This window comes from Anas acuta, chromosome 11, assembly GCF_963932015.1.
Source record: "Anas acuta chromosome 11, bAnaAcu1.1, whole genome shotgun sequence".
NCBI lineage: Eukaryota > Metazoa > Chordata > Aves > Anseriformes > Anatidae > Anas > Anas acuta.
The window spans coordinates 13,108,435-13,120,019 of NC_088989.1; the positions used below are offsets into that span (position 1 = coordinate 13,108,435).

An 11,585-nucleotide genomic window follows, 5' to 3' on the forward strand; every position below is an offset into this window, starting at 1 on the left:
CCTTCTTTTCCTCTTTATTGTTACTCGCACGGGTTTCCTCGGTCGCCCTCCTCCAGCACAGAGCTAACCCCCGCTTATAATTTAAAAGCGCCGCCCCCGGGCAGCCCGGAGAGGTGGGCAGGGGTAGGGGGGCTGGAGCTGGTGCCCTGCCAGCCACCCCCACCCCATCCACGGCCCCCGGAGCTACCGAGAGCCACGCAACGCGTTAAAAAAGATCTACTCTTATATACAGTATTTATAAAAAGCGTCCCAGCCTCCACCACCCCCGTAAAAAAATACGTCTCTTATTTACTTGGCGAGCCCCCCGCTCCCCCCCACCGGCCTCCCTCTCTCTGCCCGCCCACGCCCCCCCGCTGCCCACCGTGGAGGGAGCCGTCCCCCCGCACCTCGGCACGGCTGGGCGATCCCAATGGCACGGACAGACGGACGGACGGACGGACGGACAGGCCGGTGGCAGGAGAAGGGTGCAGGCTGGGTGGTGCCCATCACCCTGGCATCAGGGGATGCGTGCGGGACAGCAGCTCCAAAGCTTCCCCCCCCCCCCCCCCCCCACCCACCCACCCACCGAGCCGTCCCCAAGCCACGCTGCCCCGCGCACCCCAGCCAGCACCCCGGGGTGCTCGTGGTGCTCCGGGGAGCAGCAGAATGGCCCCAGCGTGGCCGCTACCGGTGGCCAAGCCACAGCACCTACAGAAACCAGCAGCAGCCACCCCCGCTGTGTGTGTGTCACCTTCCCACAGGGACAGGGACAGCCCCTGGGGACCTGGGCTGACAGCAGCCAGCCGGCCCCCGGAGAGCTCAGGAGCGTGCCGGGGGTCACGGGGGGCGAAGGGGGGAGCTGGCTCGGAGGGGACGGGGACAGCAGGGGACAAGGCGGGTGGCTGGGGCACTGCCCAGGGCTGGCCACCAGCCCCGCAGACGCTGCCCTCAGGGCTCTGGTGCCAGCGGAGGACAGGAGGATGCCCCCGAGCCGGGCTGGCCCCCGAGCCCTCCGTCCCCTGGTGAGGTAGGGAAGCGCTGATCTCCCCGATTCACAGATGGGGAAACTGAGGCGCAGAGCAGGGAGGTGCGGGCACGGGCTGGGGTCCCCTAAGCTGGCCGTGTCTCGTGCCCCCCTCCCACCAGCCAAGGGCAAGGGCGGGAGGCGAAGGTGGGGGCCCCGGGGGGGTCCTGGCAGGGTTGGGGGGGGTCAGGGTGGGCAGCCAGGGTGGCTAGTGGCTGCCGCCACTCCTGCCCCCCCCCGTGGCCCAGTCGATGATGATGAAGCTCAGGCTCATGATCATGAAGAGCACCCCCAGGAGAGCGAAGCAGGCGGCCTGCGAGGGGACAGAGCAGAGGATGGGGGCTGCCCACCGCCACCCACCGCCCCAGGCAGAGCCAGGAGGGGGGCCGGGGGGCCCCCACCCCAGTGAAGATGCAGGAGACCTCATCCACATCTCCTTCATCCTCACGCCCCCGGTGTCACCCTGCAGGGGACGGCAGCGTGGCGCATCCCTGAGGCGCAAGGGCTGGCCCCTGTCCCCGTGCTCGTCCTCCCCCACCAGCACCCAGGGGTGGGGGCCCAGGGCTTACCAGGATTTTGGGGGTGGAGCGCAGGGGCTCCTTGTCCTTGGGCATGATGCGGATGTAAAAGATGGCCGGGAAGATGAAGATGAGGCAGGGGGCAGAGGTGGCACCTGCGGCAGACGGCGATGGAGAGGGCAGGGTGAGCCCTGCAGCCCCCACCGGGTCCTGCCCTGCCCTGGGAGCAGCCTGGGGGGGCAGGGACGGGGCTGGGGGCTGCTGGCGGAGGGCACGTGATGGGGCCGGGTGCCAGCGCTGCTGCTCACCGATCATGCCAAAGATGCCAAGGATGGAGGGGGCAAAAATGACCAGGAGGTTGATGAAGGTCAGCAGGACCACGGCGATGGCGACGTGGCGGATCCAGCTGAAGTTCTTGCCGTGGAACAGCATCTGCTGGATGGCCCGGCGCACCTGGGGGTGGGCACAGGGAGGGGAGGTCACGCTCCATCCGTGGAGCCAGGGGTCACCCCGTCCCGTCCCATATGCTCCCTTCCCATATGCACCCACCCCGTACACTCCCAAGCCATACGCTGCCATCCCATCCCACCCACCCCATCCCATTCTTTCTACTCCCACCCCATCCCATTCCATCCCCATCCCATTCTGTCCCCTCCCGTCCTGTCCCATCCCATCAATCCATCCCATCCCCATCCATCCCATCAATCATCCCATCCCAATCTGTCCCATCCCATCCCATCCCCATCCCATCCCGTCCCATCAATCCATCCCATCCCCATCCCATCTATCCATCCCATCCCATCCCCATTCTGTCCCATCCCATCCCATCAATCCATCCTATCCCCATCCCATCCCCTCCCATCAATCCATCCCATCCCCATCCCATCTATCCATCCCATCCCATCCCCATTCTGTCCCATCCCATCAATCCATCCTATCCCTATCCCATCCCCTCCCATCAATCCATCCCATACAATCCCATCCCATCCGCTCCCCTCCCATCCCATTCCCATCCCATCCCCTCCCATCCCATCCCATCCCATCCCCTCCCCTCCTATCTTGTCCCATCCCCTTCCATCCCATCAATCCATCCCCTCCCATCTTGTCCCATCCCATCCCCTCCCCTCCCATCCCCACCACCCCACTGCTGCCCAGCCCTGTCCCCACACCCCCCCTATTCCCTGTTCCCCCCCCTCTGCCTCAGTTTCTCCTCTCAGCGCTTGGATCTGAGGCCAGAGGTTGGCCGTGGGGGCAGCCTGGTGTCCCCAAGGTCCCCAAGGGGCCCCTCACCGGGAAGAGGACGATGGGGACGGTGAGCGTGACGGCCGTCAGCACGGCCACCCGCACGCAGAGGATCAGCACGTCGAAGGGATCCACCCTGCTGTAGGTGTGCAGCAGCTCCGACTCCACGCGCCCTGGGGGCACCGCGGACGCGGGGTCAGCGCCAACACCCCCGGGACATCCCCCGGGGTGCCACCATCCCCGCGCTGCCCTGGGGCTCACCGTAAAACGTGAGGTAGCCAAAAAGGGCGGCCAAGAAGTACATGAGGTACATGACGGCGATGGAGATGTTGGAGATGCACTGCATCTTCTTCTTGGAGGGGCTGCGGGAGATGGGTGTCAGCTCCAAACCCCACCCGGGGGGCAGCGGGCACCCCCCCCGGGTACCCCCCCAGCCCCTCCTGCACTCACTCCTTCAGCTCCGTGTAGATGGGCAGCACCTCGGGGTGGCACACGAAGGCGAAGGCCATGATGGGGATGGTGTAGGCTGTCTGCGAGGGGGTGGGGGGCTGAGCGCAGGGCACGGGCAGCTCGCCCCGGAGCCGGGACCCCCCCGCCGCAGCCCCCAAAAACCCTTACCTGGGAGTTGAGGGTGAAGAAGCTGGGGGTGCAGGCGCCCAGCTCGGGGGGCTGCGGCCCCATGGAGTCGTCCCAGTGCCCCCCGCCGCTGGCTGCCGTGTAGTTGAGGCTCCCTGTGCCGTTCCCCCCTTGGTCGGGGAGGGGGCAGGGGATCTGGAACTTCTTGTAGATGACCTGGGAGGGTTGGGGGAGAAGCAAGGGGAAGGGGGGGGGGCACCACGTCAGCCGCCCGGGTTTGGGTGAACAAAACCAGGTGAAAAAGGGGGCGGTGGGGCTCGGTGTCGTGCTCACCGAGATGAGGAAGAAAACCATGCAGCTGAGGGAGAAGCCGCTGGCGTAGCCGAGGTAGCCTGGGGGGCACAGGGGAGCAGCGGTGGGCACAGGGCTGCCCCCAGCCCCCTGTGCCCCCTCCCAACCCCCCCGTACCCCGCTTACCCAGCTGCTTCATGAGGGCCAGGGGCAGGATGATGGTGACGGAGACCAGGATCACCAGGTAGTTCCCGTTCAGGTACCAGTCCCTGGAAGCAGAGGCTGCTCACAGCCCCGCTCAGCTGGGGAACAAGCCTCACCTGATGCGGGGGCGGGGGGGACATGAGCTTTGGGGGGGCTGTCTGCCTTCTGGGGGGGGGCCCTGAGCTGGCAGCACCTGGGCTGACATCCCTGGACCTTTGAGCTGGTGTCCCCAGGGATGTGGGCATCCCTCGAGGCCATGGGGACTTCGGTGCTGGTGTCCCTGGGGACACTTGAGATGGCATCTCTGGGATCACCGAGAGCTCTGCGTCAGCATGGGGACCCCAAAGTCGGGTTCTCTGGACCCCATGGCCGGCGTCCCCAGGGATGCTGGTGTCCTCGGGGATGCTGGTGTCCCTGGGGAGACCTCTGTGCTCACGTGGAGACCACCGGGGTTCCCCGGGTCTCCTTGGGGACCCTCGAGCCGGCATCCCCCGGGAGGAGGAACAGGTGGGCTGATCCCCCTCGGGGGGCGAGGAGCGGGGATTGGAAGTTCACCCCGGTCTAATCCCACCCAGGGGCTTATTCAGCGCTGACAGCGATCAAAAATAGCAGTGGCTTAACGCCACTAAATCCCGCCAGGGGCTGCACAGCTGGAGAGGAATCCAGGGCGCCTGCCGGGCGGGGACGCAGGGGGGGGGGACCCTGCGGGGTCGGGGACACTCACGCGGTCTTCTCCTCCAGGTTGAGGAAGGTCTGGATGACGAGGGGCACCTCGGACTTGACGATGTACAGGTAGCTGGACATGGCTGCGGGGCAGAGCGAGGACAGCGTGGCGGGGGCCGCTCAGTGTCCCCCATCCCCGTGGTGTCCCCACCCCAAAAAGCCCCCCCCCCCAGCTCCTCACCCCCGATGTTCTGCAGCGTTATGGCGATGGCTGCGGCCAGCTTGCCCGGCGTGCCGAAAGCTCGGTAGCCCAACTGCTCGTAGGCACGGATGCCTGGGAGGGGAGAGGGGACGCAGTGAGGGCTGAGGGGGGGGACCCGGGCACAGCCCCGCCGGCTGCTGGGGTCCCGGCGCTCACCCACGATGCCCGAGGACTTCAGCAGGAGGTGGATGGAGTAGCTGGAGAGCAGGGCCACGGCCGTCAGGAGGAAGCTGCGGGGGGGACAGCATGGTCACAAGCCGGCCCCTCGGTCCCCTGCTGGCCACCGTGTCTCCAGTGACACCATCCCTCAAATTTGGGGCCCCCCCGGGTGCCCGGCACCACTCACAGGAAGAGGACGATGCCGGTGTTGGCCATGGCGTACGCCAGCCCCAGGATGCCGCTGCCCATGATGGCATTGCTCAGGTTGAAGACGGACATCCCGAACGACGTCTTGCCCTCGAACTGCGCGCACGGGGCACAAGGAGGAGGGGGGGGACGGTCACACGGGTGGGATGCTGCCAAAGTAGGGGGGGGATTTGGGGAGGTGTAGGGGGGGGTGGCCCCGTGCCGCCACTCACGTCGGTGAAGTGCGTCTGCTTCTTCTCAGCGCCGTGGGGCAGGAACTCCTCCATCTCCGCGCTGCGCTGGTTCTCGTCAAACCTGGGCGCCGGAGGGAGGAGCGGGGGAAGCAGGAGGCCAAGCGGAGACGGGGACGCCACGGCCCCCCCCAGCAGCGCCAGGGCACGGGGGCCGGGGTTGGGGCAGCTCCCCCCTGCCCCTGAGCCTTCTGCGCACCCCAAGCGCTCTGAGCCCCACGAGAGACCCAAGCCCCCAACGTGCCCTGAGCCCCTCCAGCCCCCTAAAAGCACTGAGCATCCTGAGCCCCCCTCAAGTCCCATGAGCAACCCCAAGCACCCCAAAAGCCCCAAGTCCCCTTGGCACCCTGAGTCCCCTCGAGCTCTCTGCACACTCAGTGCGCCAAGCCCCCCAAATCTCCCGGAGCCCCCAGGACCCCCAGAGCCCCCAGCCCCACGCAGGGCCAGGCCGTGGGCACAGACAGAGGTGCCCAGAGCCACCCAAGGAAGCCTCCTGTCCCCAGAGCCCTACCTGTCACCCGCCAGCGAGGGGAGGGCGGTGGTGCCGAGCGCGGCCGCGTGCTTCCCGTTGGGCACCAGCTCCACCATCTCTGCCTGCACCGGCAGCTCCGGGGCCTCCATGGTGGGCGGCACGGATGCAGCTCCTCGAGGCTGGGCACGATGCGGGGTCCGGCTCCGGGTGGGAGCTGCAGGGCCTGGTGACGGGGTCCCCACGGGGGCCAGGTCAGCAGGGACGGGCACCCCAGTGCATCCCCGCGGTGACGGGGACCTCCCAGCTCAGGTGGCGCAGCCTCCCCAGCAGGGCTTGGCGCCCAGCCTCAGTTTCCCCTCCCAGCACTGGTGGCTCAGGGGAGGCGGCGTGGGACGGGGCAGGGAGCTCGGGGACCCCCCGCTGCCACCGCTGCGGCAGGGGGGCTCAGGGGCACGTCAGGGCTGGCAAGCGGAGCAGGAAAGCGCGGGGCTGTGAGACGAGTCCTTGGCAGGGGATGGCGGCCGGGCTGCCGAGCGGGGACGCCTTGGCAAGCGGCACAAAGCCGCCTCTGTGCGAGCCCAGCCCTCCCCGCCCCGCTGGGAAACGGCACAGGGCCGCTTTCTGGGGCAGGCTGGCAGTCGGGGCACGGCCCCGCTGCCCCACACCGTCCCCTGCTGCCACCACCGCCACCCCCCGCTGTCCCCACCACCCAAGGGTCTCCGTGCCGGAGCCCCACTGATACAGGAGGTGTCACCGGCCCCGGAGGATGCGGCACGGTCCCAGTCCCGGGAGGATGCTGCTGCTCCATCAGCCCGGGGCTGTGGGTCCCCAAGGGGCTGTGGGGGCTGCAGCCGTCCCTACGGTCCTGAGCCAGCACTTGGGGTCCCACGGTGGCCCCGGGGACCATCTGGCTCTCTCTGTGGCTCTGCCCACTGCTGAGACCCCAGGATGGGGGGACACGGGGATAGCAGCCCCGCTGGCTGCACTGGGGAAGGTCTCCAGCACCCCCGAGCCCCCACAGCTCTCGCCCTGTTCCCACTGCCAGGGGGGGCGAGAAGCCCTGGGGGGGTCACCCCAGGCCATGCACTGGCTCACAGGCAGCCCTCGGGGGGGTCAGCGAGGCTAAGCCATGGGGTGGGGGCACGCGTCCACCCTCCTCTCCCCCACCCCTTTTACAGCACCTGCCCACGTGGAGAAACTGAGGCACAGCGGGGCCACATCCCCCCGCCCCAACCCGGCAAAGGCCGAGCCATGCGGGGGAAGCGAGCGAACCGCAGGCGGCCGCTGGGCGATGATTTATCCCCTCCACTGGGCCTCAGCTTGGGCTGCATCCAGGCACGGACGGGGCTGCCAGCACGTCCCAGCGCCGCCGTTAGCTCTGCGCCTTCCCACCGCCACCGACACGTCCCTCGCCCGGCCCCCACCGGGCATCGCCGGTGCCCCGGTGCCAGGCCGCGAGGTCCCCGAGCCCCCCCCCTGCGCTCTCCCCTCCGCAGCTCTCCCCTCCGCAGCCCCCTCCTCCTGCGGGGCCATGGCCACAGCCTGGGGAACGCCAACCTCCCCCAGCACCTCCCGGCACGGCCAGGCGACGGCCGGGCTCGTTTCTTATGCGGTGAGCGTCGCGCCCGGCTTCCTCCCGCCGGCAGAGCTGGCACGGCCCCGGCAGCGCTCGCTGCCACCTCGGCGGCCAGACCGGCCTTTGGTCCCTGCCCGGTGGCACCGGGGGGAAGGGGCGAGGGACCGGTGACGCTTCGGTCGTGCCCCTCACGGGTGCTGTTTGCTTTGCGATAAGCTTCTGCAGAACAGCAAATAAACAGCGCAACGGATGTCCCCGGGGTGGCCCCCAGGTCGGGGACTCGCGCGGCGGTGGGCGCCCCGGTGGCACGGCGCCCTGGCTGGGGACCGGTGGCAGGGGTAGGAGCGAGCGGAGCCCACAGGGCTGCCACCCACGGTGCCACCAAACCCCTCGTGCTCGGCTGTCGCTTGCCTGGGGGCCGTTCCCGGTGTCACCGAGCTCGAGGACACCGCGCTGACGCTGCCAGCCAGCCCGCTCACGTCCCAGCGCCACGTGCCGGGCCCCAGGCGCAGGGGTGCCCCGAGCCACCAAAGCCCTGTGCGGATGCAGGCGCTGCCCCAGGCAGGGATGCAGTGCCCGGACCCCATCCCGATTAATCCTCCCCATCTGGGGCGGGGGCCGTGGCACCGTGGCGGCTGTAATCCGGCTTTAGCGCCGAGCCCGACGCAGCTGCTGGCCTGCACACGGGCAGCCAGGCGTTGCGCCTCGCGGGCTGGGGGCTACACAGCCCTCCTTGCGCCCACCGGCCCCAAAAGCATCGCAGCACAGCTCCTGGCTCGGGGAGGTGGCAGCAGGAGGGTGATGGCACGGCCACCAGCCCCGCTGGGGTCCCCAGGCGGTGCCGCCAGGCCTCCCTCCCACAGCCCGACACAAGGCAGACCTGTGTTTTTCCCCTGACCTGCCTTCCTAAATTTAGCACCCAGCCCTGCTTTTAGCTGCGTGCTGCGCTCCCACCTCCCGACTACGCACGTACGGCCTCGCCCAGGGCCGCGGGCTGGCGCTGGGACAGCAGGGTGAGCTGAGACCCTCCCCAGACAGCCCTGCTGGGGACCCTCGCCAGAGAGGCAGAATGTCACCGCAGGCAGCCAGGGACACAGTGTGCAAATGCCACATCCCCTGGCAGCCCCAGGTCCCTTCTCCAAGCTAGCAAAGCCCCCGTGTCTGTGCCAGGTGACAGGCTCGCTGCTGTCACCAGCCCCAGCGCCGTCCCGCAGCGGTGGATGTGCCAGGGTTGGGGACACCGCGAGCAGGGGGTGGCAAAGCCCAACGTTGCCACACATCACCCAGCCTCTGGCAGGCAACGGGGAAACTGAGGCACGGCGTGGGGACGCAGCACAAGGATGCCAAGCCCGTGATGGGGCTGGTGTCACCTGGACAGGACGGTGCTGTCGCAGGGATTAAATGGGTGGAAAGCACCTGAAAACACTATTTTAGCTTTTCTCGCACGCCTTGCTCCTGGGAAGTGAGACGTCTCTGAGGAGCTCACTCCCTAAAGCACACCTGCCTTCGCGGGACGCCGCCAGGAGCTCAGCACCCCAACCGTGGGCTGTGATTTTGGGGGGGACCCAGCTGGCCCCAGCCTTGCGTCAGCAGCCCCGTGGCGGTGGGGGATGCGGGGGTGGCCAGGACCCACGCGGCGAGAGGGCCGGGGGCAGGGGCCTCTGTTTTCTCAGCCAGAGGAACCCGTGGGATCCCAGTCCTCCCCCCAGCACCCCCATGCCAAGGAAAACAGCCTCTGCCGGGGCCCGTTTGTTTGCCGTGGCCGCGGCCCCAGCGTGCGAGTACAGCTGCAGCCCGGCCAGGCGCTGCGGGGACCTTTGCACCTCGGCCAGGCTCCCCGCGGGGGCAGCACCCCGATGTCCCCCCACACCCCCTGGAGCTGCCCAAGAATCCCTGGCGGCCCCCAGCCGCTCGTATCCGGGTAGGGGGCTACAGGCAGCGCCGCAAGGAGCACCGCGCTGTGCCCACGGTGACAGCCCGGGGTTACGGCACGCTGCCGGACCCGCCGATGCAACCGCTCTGCTTGGGCCTGATCCAGATGCCAGTGGAAAATTCCCGTCTCCTCCCCCTGCCCAGGCGCAGCACCCAGGGACCCCCCCCCGGCCCCCTGTGCCAGGGCTGTCCTGCGGCCCTGCGGCGCACACGGCGCTAGCGGCATCCAGCACCGCGCGGTGCCTCGGTTTCCCCCGGCTGGTTTCTCCCCATCTGGCACAAAACACCCGGGGAACGCCGTGAGCCTCCCGTCTGGCTGAGCTGCCCTAAAAATACCCAGCCCTGGCGGCACGGCACGCACGGCCCCGCCGCCCGGGAGCCCCTGTGACGCCCTGACACCCGATCCCGCTACGGCCCTTTCCAGCTGTAACCAACAGACGCGGCTGCCACCGCTGATTAAAAATTAAAGTGGAAAAAACGGGGAGCTCAGGGGGTGGCTGGTTATCGGCAGAGCCAGGGGCGAGACTCGTGGGGTGGCCACGCGGTCCCCCCCCTCCCCTGGCAGCGTGGTGCCACCGAGGGCGGTGAGCGTGAGGCAACACAGCTCCGGCAAGGCAGCCTCTGCCTTTTTATGAGCATTCGCAGGATTTTTTTTTTTTTTATACGTTGTGGGAGGGTTTCAGCAGCTGGAGAGGGAAGAGGAAAAGGCAACGGCAAAGCAAACAGCCCCTGCGCTCCGGCTCCGCCACCTGCAAGCTGCCGCGGCGTGGGGCGGCGTGGGGCAGCGTGGAGAGGTGTGGGGCGGCGTGGGGACGCGTGGGGCGGCGTGGGGAGCTGCTCCTGCCAGCAGCTCGGGGTTAGGACTGAGCGGCTCCCCCCCTCCTCCAGCAGAACCAGCTGGAGGTGGGAGCGGGGCTCCGAGGAAGTTTGGAAGTTTGGGGAGGAGAAGGTGAGCGGGCGCCGGGGCTGCGTGCGCCGGAGCTGGGGCGCACGGAGGCGGCATTAGGGGCACGGGGGAGGGAAGGGGGCGAATTTGGGGAGAGCCTCCGCAGCTTTCCACCCCGGCAAAGGCTGGGAGAAAGCAGCAAAGGGGAGAGCTTGGGGCCGCGGGTCCCGCGGGTCCTACCTGCCCGTCCCCTCAGTGCCGCCTCGCTGCCAGCCCAGCCAACGGCGCCGGGTGCGCGCCGAGCCGCCGGCAGATTACCGAGCCTGCTCCGGCCCTAATCCCGACGGAGCGGGGATTAAACGGGAGCCCAGGCCCGCCCCCCGTGCCACGGCTCCCAATCTCTCTGCGCAGCCGGGGCAGCGTCAGTGCGAACCGCTGGGGAGGCCGGTGGCGAGGGGGAGGCGCACGCACAGCCGGCCCCGCTGGCCCCACCGCCACCGGGCACGGCCACCCACGGCCCCCCCAGCGCCCAGCGCTGACGGCCGGGGCTGGCTCAGCCTCCCCGACCCCACCCCAAGGTCCGAGGGCAGCGAGTGGCTGGGCAGTGGGTGCTGTCCCGAGGGGCAGGAGGGCAGGATTTTAGCCCTCTGCCCCTCCGCAGGGCAGCCGGTGGGGGGTAAAAGGGGCAGGACGGGACCCTTCAAGCTTTCCAACTCGCGCTGAAGCTGCTTTTTACGCTCCAAATGTTGGGGTTTGCCCCCCCAAAAGAGCCCCAAAGGGGATTTTATTTTATTTTTTTTTCTCTGAGGAGTGTTCCGCGTGCTGCAGGGATGCCCGGGGAGCCTGGTTGCCAGCCTGCCGCTGTCCCTAGCACGCCGGGGGGCCTGAGTGCCGCGTGAGGCATGCTGAGCCCCGCTGGTTCCCATGGGGTTTTTCTTAGGGGAAAAATCTTCTGGATCCATGCTGTGGTGACAGGGGACTCCTTGAATGCTTCTCCCCTCGCAAAACAGCCCTGTGTTGTACCCAATGGGCTGGCTATTTTGGGGGGCTTCTCCTTAAACACCTCGTGGCTTGCAGCAGCAGCGAGGCACCTTGCTACCCCCCAAAAAAACATCCCCCCAGCCCCACACGCTTCTAGGACCCTGCATTTATGTTACAGATACACATGATGTGCATAAACCCTGATGGAGCAGATCAGGAGGGCTCCTCCAGCTGGCGGTGAGCATCGGGGTCCGGCCGTGGGGAGGAGAACGCGCCCAGCCCCAGCGCAGCGGGCAGCAGCAGCAGCACCCACTTGCCTGGGAGCACTGGGGCAGCTGCTAAATACCGCACCAACAGCCACGGCTGGTTCTGCCCCCTGCTCC

General features: G+C 68.3%; 1 protein-coding gene across 1 annotated transcript; it reads right to left on the bottom strand.

Annotated features, from left to right (window-relative positions):
* SLC38A3 (solute carrier family 38 member 3) lies at positions 1–10,697 on the bottom strand. Its single transcript, XM_068695010.1, has 16 exons — positions 10,462–10,697; positions 5,867–6,050; positions 5,338–5,419; positions 5,106–5,221; positions 4,916–4,989; positions 4,739–4,831; positions 4,559–4,640; positions 3,817–3,899; positions 3,673–3,731; positions 3,382–3,555; positions 3,214–3,293; positions 3,025–3,125; positions 2,812–2,936; positions 1,830–1,974; positions 1,573–1,676; positions 1–1,316 (listed from the first exon to the last, which is right to left on the bottom strand). The coding sequence occupies exons 2-16, from the start codon at positions 5,974–5,976 to the stop codon at positions 1,212–1,214; spliced, it is 1,533 nt and encodes a 510-aa protein (XP_068551111.1). The 5' UTR covers positions 5,977–6,050; positions 10,462–10,697; the 3' UTR covers positions 1–1,211.
* Between the last annotated feature and the right edge of the window lie 888 nt (positions 10,698–11,585).